This window comes from Apis florea, unplaced genomic scaffold, assembly GCF_048593485.1.
Source record: "Apis florea isolate Af1SG1 unplaced genomic scaffold, ASM4859348v1 contig_2293_pilon, whole genome shotgun sequence".
Taxonomy (NCBI): domain Eukaryota; kingdom Metazoa; phylum Arthropoda; class Insecta; order Hymenoptera; family Apidae; genus Apis; species Apis florea.
Genome location: NW_028256554.1, coordinates 5,973,872 through 5,999,420, shown reverse-complemented (window position 1 = coordinate 5,999,420; position 25,549 = coordinate 5,973,872). Strand labels below are relative to the sequence as shown.

Here is a 25,549-nt window from a genome sequence, read left to right as displayed (position 1 = left end):
TTCGAGATTTTGGATTTGGATTTCGTGGAAAAGGGGGCCAGGTTGCGTAATAAACGACGAGTGGTAAATTCTCAGGTTTCTGGGTAACTCTCGAGTTGAAATTTTTTAATTAATGTCCAATAACGATATTAGGGTATCGTGATTTTAATTGTTTCTATATATATGAATGGAAAAAAATGTATAATAAAATTATGTAAAATCAACGTGTAATCGAAACGATTCGAAACGAGGTTATTTGTAAGGACGTAATTGAAGAGGTGTGTATAGTATAAATTGGTTAAATGGCGCGTTTAAATAGAAGGAAAGATGGAGAATCTTTCACAGAGCCATATTTATGGACGTGGATCGAAATCAGACAACAACTTTGATCATATTCAATGAGGATCTCAAGATTTTTTAAATCTTTCGTTCCGATTTTGGTCGGAAAACTACGACTGTAAAATTAATAAATCGCGATTAAAAGCCGAGAAATTGAAATATTTCCTCTTAACGTTAGATTATCCAATTATAATAAAAATATAACCACACGAGAATAAACACAATGTAAAAAGCAAGCGATAATAAATCTTGCTCGCATTTCCGTTTAAATTTATCGATCTATTTTAAATCGATTTAAGCGATGTATACATGCATGTATATTTCAGCTTAAAAACATAAATTACATACGCCTTTCTCACATATTCATCTCTTACTGAATCTATTCAATTTCATTTAGAAAAATTTCACGTACAACGATTTCTCCGTGTCACTGTGAAACTTTCAATCCATATATCCTATATAATTCCGTTATAATTCAATATTCCTTTCGATCGTAAATTTATTAAAAAAAAGAAAAAAAACAAACAAAGAGAAAAAGAAAAAGAAGAAAATAGTATTATCCGTATACACGATACAATCTCGCAAGGAAACCTGCATCGACTCGTCCTAATCGTTCTTTATGCGAGCCTTCTGATTGACCGTTTGCCTCCAAGATTTTCTGTTACATCGATGAAAAAAAGAAAAAAAACGGTGAAAGCAGTAACGGCGAAGCCAAAGGCGATTAAAACTGCTCTATTTGGAGGCGTGCGAGCGGAACGTCGAATCGATCGATTGTCGACTTTGTAGCGCTCGAATTTAGTCGACCGTGCCCGACATCACAGGCCGCGCGGGATGAATTCTAAATTGCCGCGTCACGCGCATACGTGTAAGCCTTATTTGTACGAGAGGAGAGGAACGGAGGGGAAAGTAAATCGATCGGACCGCATTAACGGTTTAACAACTCGTGGGACTCGTGGTGTCGAATTTTGAGGGTAGCACGTGTAATTGTTGAAATCACGTTCCTAATATTTTCTTAATTAAAAAAAAAAAGATTCGAGAAGTTTCACCATTTTCTTCGAAGTCAACCACTTAATCAAGTCAAATAAAATTGCTATGAAATTGGCAAAAGAGAGGATGGTGGAAAGGTAATACGACAAAGGAAAAATGAAAATTACAAAATTATTGAATCTAGCATTTCTGAAGGATGACAAAAATGATGTTTGGATATACCTTTCTTCCTTAATTGAAATGTAGAATTCTATCTAGAATTTCGAAAAATTGTTCTATAAATTTGAAGTTTTATTTATCTTTTTTCTGCTACAATTTTAAATTACTACGAAATATACTTTGAAATAAAGAAGCAAAGATGAAAATTAGTACGATGTTTAAAAAGAATATAATAATAGGAGTACATGTTAACGTTTCATAAAACACAAATAGGGAAAGGGAAGTTGCACGAATACGAGAGCTCGCTTCGTCCGTCTTATTTCAAGCAAGTTGAAGGTAAAATTCTGTTCGATACGGAATGCTATCTGCGCTTTGTCGAGTGTGTTTGACTAATATACCGGCCGTAATATAAAGCTTGGATCTCACAATGCGATCTATTTTCGGTGAAATATCGCGGTGCTCGTAAAACGGGAAGAGGTGGAGAACCGTTGCCTTATGCAAAGCTACGCACCGTATTATGTGTACATTTACGGTGACTATGGAACGGAATGGAATTTGCGATCGGAACTCTTGTTGCGCCGGGAAATAAATAAATCCAACAGTATGCGGAGGGAAAATATTCATTGCGCGGAAGATTGATTTCACTGACAAGCACATCGTTGCGTGACACGTTCAGAAAATACAACGAGTGCTGGAAAAACGAGCGTTTCTCGAAATTGTAGAGAAATAAAAAAAAAAAAAGGAATATTAAAAGGAGAAGATCGTAAATTATCACGAAACTTTACTCCGTTGACATTTTAAAACTTAAAAATTAATAGAAATGTAAGTTTTTGGATAAATCATTGCACTCTAATTTTTGCCTTCCGTTGGAAGCGTGTAGTAAAAACTTCTGTCTAACGATATACATCTTCGAACCATACACACTGCACAATATTCTATTTCAATGGTACAATCAGTTACTAAATTAACTCGACAATTACGTAAAAGTTATACCATACTTGACCATAAATTAATTATTATCGTAACATTTAAAAATCTCTTTCCTTTTTACTCGATTCATATTTCGTTTCGTAATAAAATTTCCCTCCGAGAAATTTCCTCGATCGATCTAATGATTTTCCATCCATTTAAAAACCGTCCAAAATCCTCGAGCAAGAGAATCCTCTCGATCGATTCCAAGTCGTAGCGCCCCAAATAAGGTGGGTGGAGAGGGAGAGGGGAGGGAGGGATTGCGCTAGGAAACCGATACTGAAACAAGGGATCACCGCACTGCATCAGTGTTATCACTTTAATAATTAATAGACGACGTGGCGAACAATGCAGGAATCGCGTCTGGCCGAAATATTGGCGTCGACGCCAAAATCTCGTCACGATCGCCGCGACAATGGACATCCGTCCGGCTCATGGAGATTTATCGCGTCGTTCCACGATGCCCAACGGGGTTGGCAAATCAAACGAGCCACGAAATATGGGCTCTCGAGGTGCTCCATGCTTGCCTCCATGCATCGTGTTCATCGTGTGGATCGGAGGATCCACTCCTCCTTCTATATTATACGTTAAATTGATATTTTGCAGTCGTTTCGTACAAATTGTAGAAATTAGAGACACTTAATTGGTCTATATTGGTTTGATATTTTTATAAATATTTTGTAGATATCGAGATTCTATTTATTCTTTCATTTTTGTTTCATATAATTTTTATATGAAAAGGTAGATAGAATTTATCGAGGATGACATCGATCGAAATTGATTTATTAGAATTGATTTCGTTCTCCTATCGACCTTAATTAATATCGAATAATCTATAAATGTAATTTATATTAACGTTAAATTAATTTAATTTAATATCAACACGAATAATATCAGAAATATATATGTATATATATATGTAAATATCAAATTAGTCAAGTCAAAGTAAAATATAAATTATGCGGAATTAATTAAAAGTACATTCTCTATCCGACAAAATTATTACCATTAAATCTTTCATGATCGTTAATCAATAGCTTACATCCTTGAACACGTTAATTTCCATTAATCTTTTGAACTTGCTACTTTCTATTATATCCAATTTCAGTTGAAAAAGCATTGTGCGAATTCGTTCTATTTCTTCTTCCTTTTCTTTCTCTCCTAACATTCGTCAAAGATCGTATAATTATAAAAATATATAGAATTATCAACATCATCAGTTAATAGATTACTCATTTACATACATCTCTTCGCACAATAAATTAATTTTTACTTTTCGTTTTCATTTTTTTTTTTTTATTACATTATAACAACTCCATTCATGCAAGCTCCTCCTGTTTCTTCGTAAATTTTCGTCGTATAATCGAACGAGATGAGGTACGAGGTGTAAAGAGATGTCTAATAAACATACAGCGCAAAGTCGTAACATTTTACGATTTCTTCGCGAGCTCGATGGATTCTCGTATTGTAAATCGTGCGCAGAATTACGAAAATAGCTTTCCAGATAAATATCGTCGGCCCTTTCTACATTACGCAGTAGTTTTAAAAGGATTTTTCTTCCTCTCCTTTCTTCTTTTTCCCTCTCCGACTCTGTCTCTTCTTTCCTCCCTTTGATTGCTTTTGGTAAATCGACCACGATTTCGACGGAAACGTATTCTTCGCCCCTCCCCTCTTCCCTCTCCCATTTGGAAACAGACTCTTTGTGGTTATTGCAGATCGAAATTTCGTTTGAAGGACTTTTTTTTTTCACAGGAAAAAGAGAAATTTCGACGAATTTCCTTTGCAACTTTTTCCACGAATGGAAACGAAAGGATGTTACAATTGACAAAGGATTCCTAGGATATGCACGCGAATGAAACTGCGCAATATAACCAACTTGGGAAAACCTTGATGTTAGGACTAGAAAAAAGATTTATTTTATTTTAATCTCAATTAGTTTAGAAAAGTTTAAAGATAAAGTAGTAAAGATTTTTATGATTAATAAAATTTAATTTATTACTGCCACATTGATCTACTGTAAATAGATTTGCAATTAGGTGTTAGTAAATTCTCCTAACTTTCGAAAATAGTAAAAATATTTGATTGTGGGAAAAAAGGATAAAGTTGTGAGGTACGAATAGAGGTGATAACTAACTTGGATCTCAGTTTCGAGGGCGCAAGATACCTTTGAAACTTTTGAAAAAAAGCACGCGAGAGAAAGAGAGAGAAAGAGAGAAAAAGAAGTCGCGCAACATCTGGGACAAATTTTGAGCGCTTCAGTTGGATTTATTGCCGTGCCCAGGGATTTCCACTTTAGAGACGATTCTTCTCGTGGCTTATCCTGCCAGGACAACGTTTTATTTTTCACCGTGCTTCTTCCTTGACGGTCGTCCGCTTTTACATCTCCTTGCTCGAGACGAGAACGAGAGAAGAATCGTGAGCTCGTGAGTAAAATGAAAGGGTTAAAAAAAAAAAAAAGGGGGAGAAACGCGTGAAGAAGGAAGAAGCATGGAAGGAATACGAGTTTAGGCTTGAAAAGGCTACAATTAAGCTCGTGAGCCAGGAGCGCATGCGTTCTTGCGATTTTTGACGTGTTTTGGAATTTTTACTTCGAATTTCGACCGATCGATGAGAATTTTAAAACAAGTTTGGAAATTTTTCTCCAGTCTGCTTATAATTTTATCCACGGGAAAAACGTTTGTTCGACGCGACTCTACGTTTCGCTTGATGAAATTGGGGCTAATTTGAAAAATTTTTCTCATAATTTTTCCCTAAATGAAAATCGTCGTATATATTCGCCTCGATATTTGTCATGTTTATTCTGCCTATCAGAGTCGACGGAACGTCGCCGCTCGAATTATTCTAGAAAATATTTTAATTTCAGTCGAAATGTTTAATTTTCAAACAATTATTAAATCGGTTTTACTTCTCCTCTTTTTCCCTCGAACTATTTTTGAATATTCAAATAACCAGTGAAACGATCGTTGATTTAATCGTACGGTAAAAAGCAAGAGAAGAATCTTATTTATATTTATTAATTTCATCGAAAATTTCATCGTCTCGATATTTTGTATCATTCATTCTCGTTTCAAGTTAAATTTATTCCCGATATACGCGTGCTCGTTCAATTTCAATAATTTCGAATATATACTTATCTTTCGCTACCTGCGTTTTTCGTTCAACTTTCGCCCGGTTTTCGAAACAACGCTTGTCAGGGATTAATTAAAACCACGTTTCCGTTTGATGAAACAGAAAATATAATGCGCGTGCCCCTCCTCTCTCTCCCTGTTTTTCCCCTTCATTATTAAAGATCGCAAATGTACACAACGGGAAGCCGTAACACGAGGTAATTTGCATCATGTAGCAAAAGTTGCGGTATTAACAAAATGTTAATTTTCACTAGACATATTATTATTCCGGCCGAGTAAAATTATCGACTTGGTTCAACTTCGTTCTGTCGTGTGAAATTTTATTACTTAATCAGTTGTGAATCTCGTTTATTGTTATCGTTCTCGTTTCGAAATTACGCTCTATCTTGCTCGTAATCCGATACGACAACATCGTTAATTTATACATATTTTTTTATTCTTATTATATGAATGCTACTGTTTCGTGACAAAAAAGAAAGAAAGAAAGAATATTCGCGATATCGGGGATCCGGCGGAGATAGAACATCCATTTTGCAAGGATCGTTGGATTCGCGAGTATCAAAAATTTGTTTGTCTCTTGACCGGCGGAAATTTGTTTTGTAAATTTATTACCGCGTCACGTAGAGCGTACTTTCGCGAAAAACATGATAAATTTTATTACACGGTGAATATAAAAAAAAAAAAAAAAAGGAAAAAAAGAAATTCGTTTTTTTTTTCTCGCCTCTCGATATTACGTTTTTTTCGGAAGGAAAATAATGTTAATCGAATTCGCACAGTTCAATTATCTCGTTCTTCCCTGTAAAATTGAATTATTTTAAAACGTTGCTATTTAATTGCATGTTTATTCGTCCGACGGAACGTCATTCGAATTGGAACAAGACTGAAAATTCTGATTATTTTACAAGTGGTTATTTCTATTTCTTATTTGTTCGATCTTCTTTTTTTCTTTTTCTCGTTAAAAAATTAAATTTAAATCTCTATCGTCAAACACAAATCAAAGAGAAATAATCCTGATGATTTCCTTAGAGATTGAAAATAAATAGATTTTCCTCTTTGTTTCACGAAACTTTTCCACTTTTATTTATTATAAATATATGTATAAAATAAAATTACGTGACAGAATGATAAACTCGCAATTTCAAACTGTTCGATCGAATCGTGCCACCATAAATTAAAGAAGTCACTCGATCGTTGCTTCTTGTTATTTCCACGAGGAGCACGATTGTTCCCGATCATCTCGATCGTTTCACGATTGTTCTCCAACATTTTGCCCTCGTAATGAGGTCCGTTTGGAGGATGCCTACGAAATCACTCCCTAACTGCGTTCGAATCATCGTTATTCTCCGAGTGTCCTGATAGCTCCTTCGGAAATTCTGGTGGCGACACCACTCACCGCAACGGACCAACGTTTGTTTCCAGATCCTTTTCCTCTCCTCTTCTTCTCTTTTCTTTTCTCGTTTGTTTTGTTTCTTTCCACCGTTATTTTCTTTATTTTCTCTCTTTTCTTTTCTTTTCTTTTCTTTTTTTTTAGTTTCACTCAAACACTTTTGCAACTCTGGTGGATCGTCTCCTTTCTTCTTTTCATTGTCATTTTCTTTTATTTTTTCTCTCTTCTCTTCTCTCTCTTTTGGTGGATCGCCCAATCTGCATGTTTCTTGGAGAAATTTCAACAGTAAGTTTTTTACATCGCTCATCGATCGTCCATGAAGTTTTTTTGTCTCCCTTCAAATCCAATTTTTGTAACGTTTACAGGCTTCCCTCGCAAACTTCGAAGATGGATTTTTCACGCTCACGATTATCGATCGTTTCCACGTCGGCTGTTCGCGTGTTCATGGTCCCTTAATTGGACGAACTGCTCGCGATAATCGACTTCGATATTGGGAACTTGATTGCGAGTGGATTACTTTTAACAACGTTCTTCATTTTTTTGGCAAATAATGATCGATAAGCGGTGAAACGATTCGAGTAAATTTTAATTCGATCTTTTTAAAGTGGAAAAATTTATTTATAAATTTTACTTTTATTAAACATTTATCGAAATGAGATTCTTATAGAGTTATTATACATTTGCTCATTCGAGTATTCGTATTCTTATTAAAAATATAAATGTAATTATTCTTTATCTAAATCTCTCTTTCTTTATATCTTGCAACTGTTAGAATTTTATTCCTTCGATCGTCAAGATCACGAAGCGGTGCACGAGTATCGGATTTTCATTTTTCTCACGTTTGTAGCTCCCTCTACCTTCTGTATCCCTTTTTGTCTCGTTAAGTCTTATATCCTTTCTTCAAACTTTCCGCCATGATTCAGCGGTTCCGCGAAATTCTTCCTCAGCTTTGCCAACGTCTTTTATCAGTTTTCTCCTTACATCATATTCTTACATTTTTACCTATATTTTATGTTCCACTAGCTAGACCTTTTTTTATATCGTAAAACAAATATGAACGTGTAATATGTTTTTCATTTTGATTAGAAGAGAACATTGATTGATTCATTATGAAATTTTTACTTTTAGGGAAATTTGATTTAAAATTTTCTAAATCTCTCCATTTACTCGAAAAATGAAGAAAAGAGTTTTAGGATTCCTGAATCACTCAAATTCTTTTTTTTTTTTTTTTTCTTTTACAATATCTGTCTTTAATCCACACGTTTCTAAGAAATTCGTTCTCAAAAATTCCATGATCTTCGAGAATAAAAATTCAATCATTTGCTGCAAATTTCGATAATTAAATTTCCAATTTCCACAATATGAAGATATTTTAAATCCAAATTTCTTTTATTCTTTTCGTGCGAAAAGCCTTCTTCGAATGTTTAAACGATCGATTTTTCACTTACGATCCAAGACTGATTCGAACTGATTTTCGATCATCGTGTCACAGTTTTTCCCGGAACATCTCCAGTACCTTTGGAGTACTCTGTAAATAAGACGGACATCGGTTACTGGACTCTCAAAGGAGTTTGTTAATCACCCGCTTGAGAGCTTCTTGCAATGGGAACACGGAATAACTTAACGAGCTGAAAGATTTACAATCAATCGTTGGACGGGGTAGCAGTTTCAAAGAACCACTTAGTGCTCAAATTTTAGAGAATCGTGTGTCGCTCGATCATTTTTTTAAATCTTGAAACCAATTTTAATAAATTTCATCAATGTACAATCACTAAAGATTGAATTAAATTCAATCTTGATTTTTTAAATTTTACATTAAGAAATAATAATAGGTTTGGTGAAATATTTAATTTTGTTAAATTGTAGATTCTTTTTAAAATAATTTTCAATAGAAGAAGATTTCCATGATTTCTGCTGGAAATTTTCATTCTATTATATTTGCTTCTCTAATATTTTTCGGTGAAAATTTATATACACTTTTACTTATATTCGCTCATGTCAATCATTTTCGAGGCGGATGAAGTTTGAAAAAAGCCACTTTCCATTGTTCCTTCCACGAGAAGCGTTCATTTGGTTAACATTTTTTTTTTTTGTTTTTAAAAAAAATGGCGATGCACATTTCTCAGCCGAATAAAATTTTCCCACGGATTTTCGATTATTTGTTTTCATTTGTTTCCTGTGTGTTTTTGTCAACGAGCAGGTTTCCATTGTACGCGGTTTTCAACGCGGAACAAAGGGAAATCCGCGGAATTGGCACGACATTGATAACGAAACTATCTCTTACGTGTTTTATACGATTGTACGTACACGTAAATTTTTTGATATCGTTTCGACAGAAACCTAATATTTCTTTTCTTATATTTCCAAAAATAAATGGATCGAAATTTCTAAGATGTCGAAGAAGAAGTATAAGAAAAAGAGTAGAAAGAGATCGAAAGTAACAAAAAAAAAAAAACTCTTATTCCATTAATTTATTTATTTTTTAGATTTTTTTCAATTTTCGATCAAAAAATTTGTATATATAACTTTCATCATTTAAAATTAATGACAAAGAAAGTATAGTTTATTGATAGTAGAATTTCATCTTAATGATAAGAGATGATAAATTAAATGAATAATTAAACAAACATTTATTTACAATAACAACAACAATAATAATATGTAATTTAATCACGAGATATTATAGGCAGGAAAATTTTTAAGAAGTAAAATCAATCATAAGAAAAATTTAGCTTGCATAATGAAAGGAAACAAAAAAAAAAGAAGAAATTAATTCATTGAAGAACAACAAGGCGGAGAGAAAATTGTGAAAAAATTTTTCGCGAGAATAGCCTCGTCGAACAGCCTTTTCCTCGTCGCTTTTTCGAATTAGGGACGCGATTGTTGACCGATCCACCGAAGCGGATAAAGATAAGAAGGGAACGATTCAGCGCGGATTCCGTGTTGCGGATGTTCGACTTGTTTTTCTCCTTCGACGTGTCGTACCTGACCCTGTTACGTCATAAATTACGAAGTGCCGTCAAGAATCTTGGCTTGATATCGCGGACGAACCGGAAGAAACTGGTATCTCTGGATGGAGGAAAATTTTATAATTTCTTACGTTTGAAAATTTTTACTGACGACAACGATGAAACAGGAAATTTCATAGTGGATATTTTTATAATTTCTCTATGGATATAGTATGTTAATTGTGTTAACAAAATTAGGGAGAAATTTATCTATCAAGAGATATTAACTTCTCTCCCTCTTGAATAATAATAATAACAATAATTCTAGATTTAAAAAGTTATATCATATAATCTTCTTTCTCGACACATATCCTCTATTATATAAAAATATCCTCGAAAATTCGCACAAATTTTCATCAATCCTGCCTCCCTTCGCATCATTTTCCAAATACTTCTCCTCTATCCAATCGTCTTTTTTTCCTATTGTACATCCACATTGATAACAATTACTCTGAGTGAGTTTTTATGTTCTCCATGTTTTCACATCGATTTTTCTCCAACCTATATTATCACGAATTACGTTCGAAGCTTTCATAAACGAACAGGAGCCCGTTCGTCTTTCTTTTTTTTTTGTTCGGATTCAGAAAAAAAAAGGAAAAGAAATAAATAAACGAAAGAAGAATAAATTTGACTCGTGAAAAAGAAAGTTTCATTCTAAAAAAAAAAAAAACACAACAGTCACAGTTGCCAGTCCTTTTTAATTTCACTGATTTACCGATCGCATCGAACGTGCACGTATCATAGAGGCACGGTTTCATATTTCGTATATAATAATACAGAAACATACAGCTGCCCATTCGAAGCGCCGAGAAGCTACACGTTTTGAAATTTGTATAAACATCGGGATAAATAATACTAAGCGCGTACCGCGGAGATTTAATTAATTTTTCAAATAGTTGCTATAACGTGTACGTAATAACGGAAAACTCGATTCACGCGGTGTTATATTTAACCATGTGACACGTAATATTGATTCGCCTCGAATTGTTTGCTTGATATTGTGCTGTCCTCCTTTTTTTCTTTTTTTCGACGTTGCGCCAAACAGGATAATGATTATTTTTTATATTGCGTGCCGATATTCGTTGTTATACGGGTGAACTGTGAAAAATGTTTTTTTTTTTTTTCGAAAAAAAAATATTCATTCAGATATTGGCTTCCTTATATTTGGCATTGTTATATTTGATTGCATCAGACATGGATCAAATTTAGGTATCTTTTCAAATATTCTTTCAAAAAGAATTATTTCAAGGATTGAAGAAATTTCTGAGATGAATTGAATTTTATTAACGTTAAGGACGTAATTAGAAGGAGAGAAAAGTGGAAATTAGATTAAGAATTGAAAATTCAATTCAATGGGTCGATTAATGGCTGTATATTATTGATCCAAACGATTCGCAACCGACATGATCTGATTTGAGATTGGAGACAATAGAATTACCGGGATTATTACCGGTGATGTGTTATTCTAAACCATTGGGGAATTTACGATACGCATTTACGTGTGATTTATTATTGAATGACAAAATAATATGGTAGAGAATCGGGACACGAAGGTATAATGTCGATGACAATGGATAATTACCGTGTCTAATAATTAATTCATATCAAATATATTTGTATATATCCATTGTTCCTGTTACATCGGAAAACGTAAATAGATTGAGATCGTCAATTTCCTATTCATCGTCAAAGAGATTAATGCAACAGAATACAATTTTTCCAAGCGCTCGCGTAACACTGTCCTTTTCTAACAATCCTTTGATCTATTCTGCTACGAAATTATCGATTTTTCGAGTGGCGTTCATTTTATCTCGTTCGTTTTTTTTTTTTTTTGACATCGATTCATTCGTTGATTCATTTGGAAGATTCGATATCGATACGAGATATAATATACGACCAATGTGTACAGAATTGTCGTGTATTTGTCGAAGAATTTCGAGCTCTACGAATCGAACAGTTTCGTGTTTCGTTTAATCGATATGGATATCTTCTAACCGAAATATCGTATCGATAAATATTATAATTGATTTCAATCAACGTTATAACATATCTTATCCAACATTCGAGCTCTCTTAAATTTGATATTCGAGCGAAAAATCTAAATCTATAAATTCAAAGCTCACCAGAAAAATTAACAAGACACGAAGAGAACCTCTTCACGAAAACCTGTTCAACTCCGTTCCACGAATTTCATATTGGAGCAAAAAAATCTATCACACGAATCCGAGACTCGCCACAATGAATTAAACCAACAAACGGGGCCGCAAACAATCGTGCAGATAATGGAACGGCACAGTTGTTACTCCAGCATCCTCCATTTGTACCGGAGGAAGGGGTCGAATTAAGCGAGATTGCGTCGCTAAATCACCAAGTCTCCGCCTCTTTTTTCCGCATAAACTATACCCGGGCTATAATTTCTAGACACTCTTATTCCTCCTCACCCCTTTGCTGTATATATATATATTTTTTTTCTTTTTCTTTATTCTTTATTTTCATACATCCCCAGAAAGAGGATCCCTCTTACTTCCCCGACCAATACAACCAGGCGAGAATGCATTTCCTCGGTTAGAAGGGGGGGGGGTGGCAGTTAATGGGTGGACTGCAGCCATGGACTGGATGGCATTCCGCAGATTTACGAGGCGGCAGCTTTTACTGCCGCGTTTCGGCAGTTTTCCCGAACATCCGCACGATTTCACGTGGGAAATCATCCCTTCCCATTCCAGAATTGACAGAGGTTCGATTGAAAAAACCGCGATATTCCGCCGGTTAAAAGCTGAAAGGTGTAATTGCCGATTTTTGCGACGATCGATCGCCGCTGATTCTTCTCCGCTCCCCTCTGAAAACTGTGCTTACATTGGCTCAACTTTTGGTTGACCGCCTGCGCGAATTTCTGGCCGAGAGACAATGATTTCTGGTCTTTCGATCAGATTCCAATATTACGATTCGTTTTCCTTTTTTTTTTTTTTTTTTTTTTTATTATTTTTTTACTTGATGTATTAGATCGAAGTTTAATGTAAACGCAGCTTGAATCGATTCGATTCTCTGCCGTGGATTTCGTCGATGGATATTTTAAAAGGTGATTAATAATAATTGTCCATATGGAAAAATAGTAAAATTGTGAAAGATTATATTTTTAACGATATTTATAACATTGGGAAGCCGTTATATTATATGAAATAGGTTGATCTGATTTATTATTATTCGATAACCGGTTATTAATATTTGAGTAGTAGTTTAATTACTTTTTCAATATTTTATGAAGAAATAAAGCTGAAATCATTTTGAAATAAATTTTCAACGTCAAAGTTTATGTCATCTACGTTTTAATTTTTATAATTATTCGTAAAAAAATAAATTAGAAAGAAATATTTTTATTTACTTTTGCATGTTGTAGTTTTAAATTATTGTTAAAATATGTTAATTTTTTTAGAAATTTTTTATTCTACTTTCTATTAATTCTATTAATTTCTATATCTCTAATTACTCGATTTTCGCCATTAGCGTTACTTATAAAACGACTATATGATATGAATGAAACTTGAAATCGTGAAACTTAAAATTTTCGATTCGACGGAAGAGAAAATCGAATTATATGAAAATGTTTTTATATAAATTAATAAATCAATTGCATTTTGATTGTGATTGTGATTTGTTTGAAATGATATATAAATAATCGACAAAAAACGTGTTTTCTGTTACAGCCAACCATTTTCGGCACTGTGGCCTCGGACCTGAACCCAAAAGATGGTAACAGTCGAAGGGTGAGTACAAACGAATGATTAAATCGATGGTAATCAATTCTTTAACAATATCCTGTGTGTCGTTACTAACAAATTGAACTGTGTGCTAATTAAAATATCGCTCGATATTAAAGATTTTTAATTGTCAGTAATTGGCCCAAGTGATAAAATATTTCAATTTATTTCCTATTTTGATATGGTTATAAAATATGAATATTAATATTTTATTAAAATATTTTAGATTGCATCGATATCGAAATAATTGTTTATCGTTAAACGATAATTAATACCCGATTAATTAGGGAAATTATAAAAACTAAAAAAAATAAATAATAGGCAGATAATCATTGCTTATATTTTTAAACAAATATTCCTCGATATCATCATAATAAAAATAGTCTTGTGTTCTTCGTTAATAAATCTATTAATGATGATAAAATTCAAGAAAATATTTTTCTTCCCAGGAGAAGGAAAATCCACGATAATTGTGAGAATAATTGCGAATCGAATATTTGAATAATTACGAAGGGAAGGAAATGGTAGAATAGAAGTGTAAAAGAAATAGAATAATAGAATAGGGAAAGTCTGTGCAAGAAAATTTCGGTCTTATTCTTCTTGGTCTCGCGAGACTCTTAATGGGTAAAAATTGCTGCTAAGTCGGTGTTCTGCTTTCCCCTCTTTTAAACGCTCAAAGATAGAGCGTTCTAGCGCTCTAATTAAAAGTAACTGCCGTGGCAAGCAAGACATTCAACCCAGAGATCCTTTCTGCGGCCATCTTAACGCACGAAGTCGCCTTTACGCCTTGCATAAATTTTTCGTAATTGCAGAATCATGCAGAATACGACGGGTCCTTAATAGTGAGTGTGTAGAGAAAGCTGTTGCTTGAACTCGTGGAAGAAGAAGAAGTTTCATATTTTTCATGATATTTTTTTATTTTGCTAAAGACGAAAAATTTAGAATTTTTAATTTATTTTTGGATTGACACTCCATTCAATCTTTTCACTTCACAAGTGTATTATTATTTAATAAATATAGGCGTGGAAAAAATTATTTCGAGCTATTTAAAGATTTATCTTGAAAATTAGACATTTTCTATTCGATGCGAAAAATTTGTAAATTTTATTTAATTGTTTCGATTCGATGAATTTTCTGGCGAGTAAGATTCGATCTTCCATTTAAATTTGCTTCTCTTGTGTACTTTATTGACCGAATTTTTTCCATCGTTTACGTAATACCACATCCTCTCATGCCACGATTCACGCGTGTGTAAAAATAAATATTGTTACAGTTTGCAAGAACGCGTGTGCGAGGCAAAAACTAATCTAAATCGAAACACCTGGTGTTATTTCACCAAATTCCGACTGACGAATTCGTTACATCGATCCTAAATTTCGTTATTTTCTTTCATAATTGGTAAACATTGAAAATACTCGATCGTTCGAGAAACCACGATCACAGTCATTTCTTAGGTAAATATTTTTCTACGATTGACCGTTAACTCGATCCTCCTCGTGACTCGTGTTGGAAATTTCCAATTGTTTGTTCCTGAAAGAAATCAGAATTAATTTAACGATTATTACGATTTACGATAATAAATATTAAATTTAATCATCTATAATAGTTCATCAAACTAACATAAATGCAAACACATAAATTTAAACGCATAAACTGTTCCGATTATATCACTGTAATCAACTCGTCGTCGAAGAAACAAAATTTCTCCTTCCGGGGAAGCGAATTCTAGAAAGCCAGGTGTGGAAAATCTTTCAATAAGAATCCTCTTCGGACCCCCTCTAAAATTCCACTACGGAATAATAAGTTGGAAACCGATCCTACCTTCGATCACGGAGCTCGAGTTTCGCGTTGATACCCCTCTGAAACGGGGGTATCATTAAACAACCAATGCAACGATGGAAATTTCCCGCCAGTAAGCGTTCTTCACCCTCGTCGCGATAAAAGTTCAGCGGATCGGATAAATTCATGAATGTTAGATGCATGTTGGATTGGGGAGGAACGCGCGTTCCCTGAAACGTATCACAATTCCCATGGACCAAAGGGGAGGGGAGGGGTCTTCTGCCTCGGCTCGAATCGATTCCGATGAATATTTAATTCACGATTCCGGATAAACGGCGTGCTCGGCAGCATCCTCGAGGAGTGACTGAGTTTTCCTTTTTTCTTTTTTTCTTCTTCTTCTTTTCGCGGGGGATATTTGTTGCGAAATCGCGACGATCCTTCTTTAACTCGATCCTCGAATAATTGAACGAGAACTTCGACATTGTCTTGTCAATGACGATTTGTGGTTTGGATAATGGTACGAAGTTTGTGATAGCCAGGATCGTAAGTTTATTAATAGTTTAGGAATAGTTTATTGGATGTTCGGTTGTTAAAGTTTGATTGATAAATTTTGTAGAAGGTGATTAATTGAAGAAAATTTCGATATGAAGAAATGAATTTTAGATATGTTAAAATAGGATGTTATTCGCACTTGTAGGGAGAAATTTATTTTATTTTATTTCAATTTTGTATAAATATCCAATGAAAATTATTTAAATAATTATTTTCTTCTGTACTTATTATTTTTTTTTTTTTTTTTGGAAACAATGGATCGTAGGTATTAGTCCTCCATCGATTCTGTCCATTGTAAAGAAGGTACCAGCTTTTACCAGCTTTCCAATGAATTATTTTTCTGATTATCTCCGCTCTATGGAAATTTCTCTCGGGCAAAATTTATTGGATTGCATTGGTAAAAATGGTGGAGACCAGCTGGAGAAGATGTTTTACATAATCGAACATTATGTGTACTAAGCCGATTGAACGTGAATTATTTCTCTGCCATAAAACATTACTTTGGAATAGCTGATAGATAATACCTAGTCTCTACTTATTACATTATTCCTCGCAACATAACACATTTGTGTTTAATATAAATTTCTTAAATCTCTCCTCCGAAGAAAAAGGAAAGAGTGAAAATAACGAGATAAATAATCAATCAAATAGAAAAATGAAGGAATCGTGGAAACAAAAGTCATGGAGGCGGACGATTGGAACGCATAGTCATCGCTCGACCATAATTTCTATTCAATCGGCGATTTACGTTTACCAAATCCCGATGAAAATTACTCGTCGCGTTCTCGTATTAATCCCCGTTGCACACGTTGGAATGACAAGCGGCCGTTGCCCGCTCTTCCATTTCGATAAACGCATCGCGGGAAAATCTGGTACGCGGATTGGCGCCACGGACGTGATCACCAGCATGTAAATTCAAAACGATCCAAAACCTCATTCCGGAACATCGGAAGCCATCGACCATCGGTTTCGTTTTGTTTGCGTTTTCAATTGTGGCGGTGTGATTAGTCGAAGTCAAGTCAAGGGAAGGGATTTATAAATAGTATTTCTTTTGCAATTTCAGCTTACTTACTTCACAGGTATTCTTTCTTTTTTTATTTTCAGACAAATGAATGTGCGATATGGTAAGCTGAAAGTAAGTAAGTTTAAAACTTAAGAGAAATAGATCGTTCGATTTTTTTGAGAATGGAATATTTACGTTTTGAGTTAACTGATATTATTTCGAAACGATATTTCGTAATTTAAATAATACTTTTCCTAGTGATTTAATCTTTGAGATATTAAACCAACGTTTCGAAATTTTCGTACGTGAATTTTTCGTTTTGTGAATCTTTTTATTTTATTTTATCGTAACATTTATTTGCAATCTAGGGCGTTATTAAATTGAACGAGATATTTGAAGTTCGTTCTAAAAATAGCGACGATTTTTTTTTTTTTTTTTGATGAAATATAACTTTGCCGTGATGAATTTGAAATATCGTTTGTACAGCGTAAAAGTTACGTATACGAGCTATTGTTTGTAATTGTACAACTTTACGATTTGTCAAATAGTTTTTCTAGAATATAAAATATTATTGAATAATCGATTCGATAATGAATGATTGAAATTGAATTAAAACTTCACCAACGAACAAAATAAAATTAATCCAAAATTAATTCTCCAATGATTCGTCAAACGAATTATAAAAAAAAAATATAAATATATTTTTACAATTTTCAACAATTTTTCATCAATGTACACTCTCGTTCATTCATAAGCGCAATTACACAAGACACGATCGTGTCATCAACGATATCGGCCTCGAAAAAAAAAAAAAGAGAATTATTAAAAAATATCACATCAATTCATAAAAAATGAAAAAAAAATCGATATTTATATTACCCTCAATGTCATCGATCCTCTCGGTTGCCAATATCGTTTGTTTCGCAATTGTGAAACAAATTACAAAAAAAAATCAACAACATGAATCTCGAACGTGAGAATCGGATCGAGGGAATAAAAGTAAGGATTGGAGAGGAGGGAGGGAGGGAGGGCGAGCAATAGGATTCGGTGAATGATTTCCACGTTGTATTTGCCGAGGGTAAACATCGATGGTACGGAACAAGGGGCGGAACCGGTTCGTTTCGTTATGAATATAAATGTCGTTTCTGCATCCGCGCCGCGCTTCCGTCTAATAAATACCGAACGTTCCACGAGCTCGAGCGTCATTGTGTCGCCGATTATTGCGCGAATCTCGTCTCGTATCGCGCAGATATAGCGGAAAATCTGTCTATTACCGAAACGGATATGGGTATCGTTGCAACAGAGGGGGTTCCAGTCGTGGTTTACGACTTCGTTCTTCCGAGGTTTGCAAGCGTATCTCCGTAACTGGATCACTTTCTTAACGAAAAATATCCGAGTGGGGACATCGACGGGGAATTTCAATGTTTCGTGGACGGAGTGGAAAATTTTTGATGGCGACTTTTCGAGGAAGATCCCTTTCTACGAGAGGTAGCACAATATTGGTGTTTCGAGTTTGATGCAAGAAGTCTCAGTGACTCGAGATGTTAGTTACAGTTTAATGGAGTAACTTTTTTAACGTTTTTGAAACTTAAATTTCTTTGATAAATCGTCAGATTAGATTTTTATTAAATGTTATCAAACATTGATCGATTCGGATCGGAACCGATATGGAACCGTTTCGTTCTATAATTTCGAAACGATTTCTCGCGAGAGAACGAATTTGAGGAGGGAGTCGAAACTATCCTCCTCCTGTTCAAAGTTAATTAATCTACATCGGGGGGCTATAAAACGAGAAATTAATCGTCGATGTCGGAACCGTAGCACGGCCGATTAATTTCGTCGCTGGCGTCGAGATCGTAAAACAATGAAGCTGCCATTTGACGAGTAACTTTGCTCGATGACGAGCGTATCGCTGATTACTTCTTTTTTTTTTCCTCTCGTCTACTTTTTTCCTAGCCTCTTTCCTTTTTTTTTTTCGTCGAAAAGCACACACGGACACGTGATTTATGAAATATCCGTCGAGAGGACGTGACGCGGATTTACGAGATGCGAATAATTACGTTGCGTCGATCGAATCTCGTTTCGTTACGTTTATCAGGATATCGTGCAGTTTCGAAAAAAACGAGCGATTCACTTTTTAAACGTGTCTCCATAAAATCTTGATTTCGATCGAATCGATTAATCGCGCGTGAGAAATGCTATATACTTAATTCGATTTGAAAAATTTCATGTTACTCTCTTTTGAAAATGATTTAACTGACGATTGTGGGAATTATTTTTTCTCTTAAACGTACGACTGATAGGAACGTACTAAAGTCTTTTACCTTAATTTCTTCCTAAAACTAGATATAAAATCTTAAACTCCGTTAATTCATTAAAAAAATATATATATACATATATTTTTTAATGATCGTCATTAGCGAAGAAGCAAATGATTGCTTTCGAAGAGATTCATAACCGTGGATATTAAATTTATAATGATAAAAATATTGAAATCAAAGTTGAATATTGAGTTTGATTCGTGACAATTTGATAGATTAAATTTTTTACCTGTACACGTGATATCTATTGAAACGGATTATATATAAAATAAACGCAAGGATGAGAGATTCCGCGAAAGGTAGATTCCATCGGCCAAAACACTATTTATCCATACATACGTTTGTTTATTAACGGTTATACATTCCTGATTCTGGATCAATCTCGTTTGAGAGTTTCGTGTTTTCGTGGTTATCAGTGGCATAGGTCGTTATCAAGGATTCTATTAGCCCGTTGACTAAATGGAATTTTCGAATCATCGATGAAACATCGTGGATTAAAATAATTCGATTTTCCTGGATTGATGATCAAATATCATTAATTTATTAATATTACTACTCAAAAAAATATATATGTATATACAAATTTAAATTACTCAAAAAATAACAAATTGTAAAATTTCCAATCTGCATAATGTTTTATCATCCAATAAATTGTAGGGGTGGACCATCGATCACTCGAACCTATCAAAAATTCTCAAATTCCAAAATTATTCCAGGGAATGTATAATATATCTTACAAAATTTATCCATCCTTTGATGGACGATTATCGTAAAGGCCGAAAGTTATCCGAGTTAAACACGCGTTATTACTGTGCCCAATCGTGGACAGTACCGCGATGTATAGTCGTTCGTGGAAATAAATCTTTCGTTTGTAAATTCCTCCTCGTATCGCATGTTTTATCATTAGGAGGGAAGCGATTATTTTAATTTTTCCGCTCGTCCGATTGCAAAAACATGATGACGCTCGAAAGAGCGTCGCGTGTTTTACGCTCTTTCGTCCGTAATATTTCTTCGCTCATTTTGTTCAAAAACCTCTTCGCGAAGCTAATCCGAGCTTTTTATCTGTAGTGCAATTTTTTGCGCATTTTTATCCTCCTGCTTTCATGCTCGGTTTTATATATATATAAGTATCGATACATCGGCGATCTCAATTTCATTCGATCAATTTATAGATCCGAAAGGAAGATGGAGAAACACGCTCCTTGAAGATTCTCAATGGGGACGCTCGATCAAAGTTGTGACTGACGATCATTCCCCTTTTAAAGGTTCTGATAAAGTTAATTTTCCATGAACCTCTTCCATCGAAAGACTTTATTCCTCTACGTTTGTCGGATAATGGAACAATTTCTATCGACATGTATTAAAAATGTATCGGTTTCTTCTTTTAAGGAATCAAAAATCAAGTTCAATCGTTAATATTATCAAAATATTTAGAAATCTTTTTCTGCCAAAGGCACGTCATCTTTCGTATTTTCTTCTTCTTTCCTCCTCCTCCTTCTTCTTCCTTTTTTTTTTTTTTATATCCAGCGATCATTCCAAACAGGTTAATCACGTGCAACTTGTTCCAGAATTCCAGAGGTATGTACGCGCTCACTCTAATGATGCTTGCGCAATGATGATGATAGCATGCCACGTAACGGGATTGAGATTGTGTAACAGCCAACAGCGTCAATCACATTTGATATCATCATTGCTGGCGGTCGCTTAGACGGTGTCCGGCTCATAGATTACAATGTGCCACGCATATTGTAACGTCGATGGACCGAGGTTCTTGGCTACGATCAGATTGTCGGGGAATTATCTCATGGTTTGAGTTACTTGTAATTCGTGTAATAGGATCTTGTTCCATCTATCTAGTTCTGAGGTTTCGGATTCTCTTTCCTTCTTCGTGTTTCCTGTTTGAGATTTTTTACGAATATTTCTTTGTATAAATAATATTTCTGTAAAAATCTGTGATATTTTGGAAAACACGAACATTTCGATGTTGATCAAAACGATGAGAATTTTGATTTCGTAAAAAAAAGAATAAATAACTTTTTTAAAATATTCAGAAATATTACGAATAATTTTTTTTCCATTTTTATTTACCATCTGCAATTTTAATGTCATGAGATAAAATTAACTGAATTTTTTTATCGGGATTTCCAAATGAATGGGACATACTTAACAAGAATCGATCGTTTTATTAATTAATTAATTCAGGGATGGTATTGTATCACCTTGGAAAAGGATCGAAACGGATAGAAAGAGGTAGATGAAGATCTGACACTAGCCATGATTCTATATGCAATATTCGTATTACGTTCATATATTGCACCGTTGATTGCGATCGTTTAACGGATGGCCAACCGGTCGTTCATCTTCATTCCTGTTCTCCGAAGGTTTGCTTTAAGGATTAATTGGAATACGCTCCCCTAATTACGACCTCCTCTCGATTTCCTTCCAATTTTACTTTGATAAATTATACATCAGGATGTATTAAATTTTAATTGATTCACGAACCTGTTACAATCGTAATTACGCCTCGGTTATGATTAATATTACGTGTGAAGAAAGTGAAAATAAGTTTGATCCAAGTGTAGATTAGTATTCTTTGATCTCCTTTCATCATTTTATAACATGGATGAATGTTAAAATTTCACGAAAAATATGAGTAATGTATGATGAACGACGAGTAATACCTTTTTAACGAGAAACCTGTAGAAATTTTATGCAAAGAACGAAGAATTGAATGAAAAAAGATATTAATTAAATATAATGGAAGTCAATTAATATTATGATTTAATAATGATAATGAAGCAATTGCTATCGAGCTAAGACCTTCAAATTCGTTCTCTCGATGCTCTAATTCCAAAGTATTCAATTAGCTAATAATAATTTCATACGGTTCACGTATCTCGACAGGTCGAACCACAAGAACAAACTAAAATAAATAAAGATTGTAAAAAATTCAGAAACAGAAGTTTAAACTTTGATCAATGGCTAATTAAATTAAAGATAAAGTTAGATTATAAATAAATAAATTTTCTTTGAATAAACGAATCCTTGGTCTCTACATGTAATAATCTACATTTCAACGTAGCGGTATTATTTCAGAATAACTGACGGAACTTCTATTATCTCCGAAAAGTTTCGCGCTTTCAAATTTACATATATGATATCGTTGCGAGAGAATGATCCTCGACAAATGTAACAAACTTTCCCTCTGGCCGAGATACAAGGCACGCATGTATGAAAACGTGAAAAGCGAGCGTGCAAGGAAGCGTTCGTGGACGCGATACGGATATTAAAAGCAGCATTCGTCGTGTCCCGTGATGTGTTGAATCGCGTTCCAATAAACTTCTCCAACCGGTGTCTACTTCTGAGTAAGCAGAAGCAGTCCATCGTGAGGCGAGTAATTACGAGTAACTAAGTCGTGATAAATGAACGTGTGCGCCACGTTTCTGTGCGCGTTCATCATTGTTTTCTGCGTATGATCGGGCTCCACTGTTGCGCCACTTGCGCCGACTGGTGGACGGTCATTTTTTAAAAATGTTATGCTCCCCGCACAGGACCGATCGATACGAAACGCCTGCACGAAATTCTCTCCCCGAGTGTCACGTTTGCTCGTGGATTTTGTCGCTTGGAAATTTGTTCGTGATTCGGGAAATTGAAATCGTAGCTCGTAGCATTGCTGGACTGCGGGTTTTTACACGGGCTCGGTCGCTTGAAATTCGATCGAGCTCTATTAAAAATTAGAAAAATTTTAAATCGCTATATCTCCGAAGATAATGACTCTGGATCGATGAATGAACGATCGTTAGAAGCGCGGAATTTTCCTCTTTAAAATGGTTTTTGATTTATCCCGATACGACTTCCGGTTCCCGAGATATCGTCGTATAAAGACAAACGTAATTTTTTAATCGTTTACTATCTCCGTCCTTGTTGCTTGCTCGGATCTCTCGCTCGCGCTTGCTCTCATTGACCTATCCCAAACTGCAGACAAGCGACAGACGCGATTCGATCGAGCTCTATTAAAAATTAGAAAAATTTTAAATCGCTATATCTCCGAAGATAATGACTCTGGATCGATGAATGAACGATCGTTAGAAGCGCGGAATTTTCCTCTTTAAAATGGTTTTTGATTTATCCCGATACGACTTCCGGTTCCCGAGATATCGTCGTGTAAAGACAAACGTAATTTTTTAATCGTTTACTATCTCCGTCCTTGTTGCTTGCTCGGATCTCTCGCTCGCGCCTGCTCTCATTGACCTATCCCAAACTGCAGACAAGCGACAGACGCGATTCCTGGAAGTAGTACGCATTTCCAGGAAGAAATGTAGGTCACTGGGTCGCGATCCCATTCATAATCTTCTGCACCGTCTTAAGCGCTACGGATAGCTTTGACTCCTTATATCTCAGCAACCAATTGAGATATCGGGATAAAACAAAAAGTGACTTCAACGGCATACTTTCCTCTATTTTCTGAGCGGTTTTTGTGGACAAAATTTTTAGTTTCTGCCTATGTTTTTTACATGGATTTTGTGTAAAGTAATATAAATTTATTTATTTTGTTTAATCTTTTATTATTAATATTATTAATATTGTTAAAATTAGATTAAGCAATATTTTGTGCTTATAACTTGTGCAAAAACTGCAACTTTATTAATTACAGGTATCGTAAATAACGTTATTTGTATAAATTAAATTTAATCAAGCACGACACACACGTTTCTCGCAAATATCGAGTTTCACAGAGCATCTTAATATACCATAACGTAAAAAACGAAATGTAAAAAATCATAAAATTTAATTACACTAATCAATTCTAATTAATCCTATTAAACAGTATCGCATTAACTTTCCACAAAAACGACTAATGTTTTACATTTAATGTTTCATCGACGATCTTTCTCAAACCGTGCATCGATCTCTCATCTATGCAAATCCAAGACATCAAGAAACAAATTAACGTGGAATGGTAAAATAGTAATTTCATTGAATAGACCCTCCTCGACTTCTCAGCCGTTGTAATTTCCGGAAACAGTAGCAGATCCAAGTCAACTAAGAACAGACAGACGCACGATCTTATCAAAGACAGTGCTCCAAAGCTATCCTCAGTTGCGCCAGTCCCTTCATCTCCTCTCGTCCGTTTCTCGACCGGATTTCCACGGAGATTTGCATAATCCGCGCACGAAACGAGCGAACCTCGAGGGCTAAGGAGATCCAACAATCGTACGAGTATCGTCGTCATTCGGCTTTTCGCGATACTTTGTATCGTTCCAGCAAACCTTCAGTTTCATCGCGATGAAGAGATCGTTCACCGCGAACAGAGAGAAGAATCGAGGATTCGATTAATGCTCTTATTAACGTGAATTCGAATTAGAATTGATTCTCTCAAAAGCAAAGAGCATTGAATCCGTGAATGGAAAGTTACCCTTAGACTTACAATTCAACAATTGTTCTTTGCATCGAAAGGATCTTGTTTAATTTCTCGGTTACAATTTCCTGTGGATGAATGATTGGAGGCAATTGCCAAAGGTAGTTTCATTTTACTCTTGGTTTCGAATCTTGATTGAATCTTGATCTTGATATAAATATTAAGTAAATCTTTTTGACTTAATAACATAGATATTTATGTATAGCTGCTAATTATTAGTCAGTGTCCAAAATTTACATCTCCTTTACACTTTCTTTCCTATTTTTTTTTTTTTTTTTTTTTACAATCAATGCAACTCTCCGAATTTGTAAAAAAAAAAAAAAGAAAAAATTCTACGGAGACACGTCGTTAAATAAGTTCACGATCGATATGTCGCCTCTGACGCGACAAAATATTTTGATAGAGGGGAGGATTACTTCGCAAACATAACTTTCAAACCGAGTCTGCTTCCATGCTACGCGGATAAATTTCTCGAATTTCTCGAGGTGGTTTGCGACACTTCCACCCGTCCGGCTCAAGTTTTTCTCTTTTTACAACTGCACAAGTTTTACGATCATCCACGTTCTCGATCACCTTCGACTGGCGACGTGCAAGCAGATCGCCTATCATTCGATCGAGCATTCTCGTGTATCGATAAATCGAGCAATAAACCGCGTTCAATTCCCAGAACGTGCAACGCGTACGTTTCTTCATCGCCTCTCAATACGCGTAATAATAGAAAATTTAAAACGCACTGTTTGAAATTAGAAAATTTGCAAAAATTT

At 34.7% G+C, this 25,549-nt stretch overlaps 1 protein-coding gene across 2 annotated transcripts in view; it reads left to right on the top strand.

Moving 5' to 3' along the window:
• Nucleotides 1-25,549, top strand: part of LOC100867094 (uncharacterized) — a 405,878-nt gene that overhangs the window by 133,552 nt on the left and 246,777 nt on the right. For both annotated transcript variants that reach the window (XM_012487799.3, XM_086903945.1), the window contains exon 3: nucleotides 13,658-13,717. In XM_012487799.3, the coding sequence (XP_012343253.2) occupies nucleotides 13,658-13,717 (60 nt within the window). The remainder of the gene's footprint in view (nucleotides 1-13,657; nucleotides 13,718-25,549) is intronic.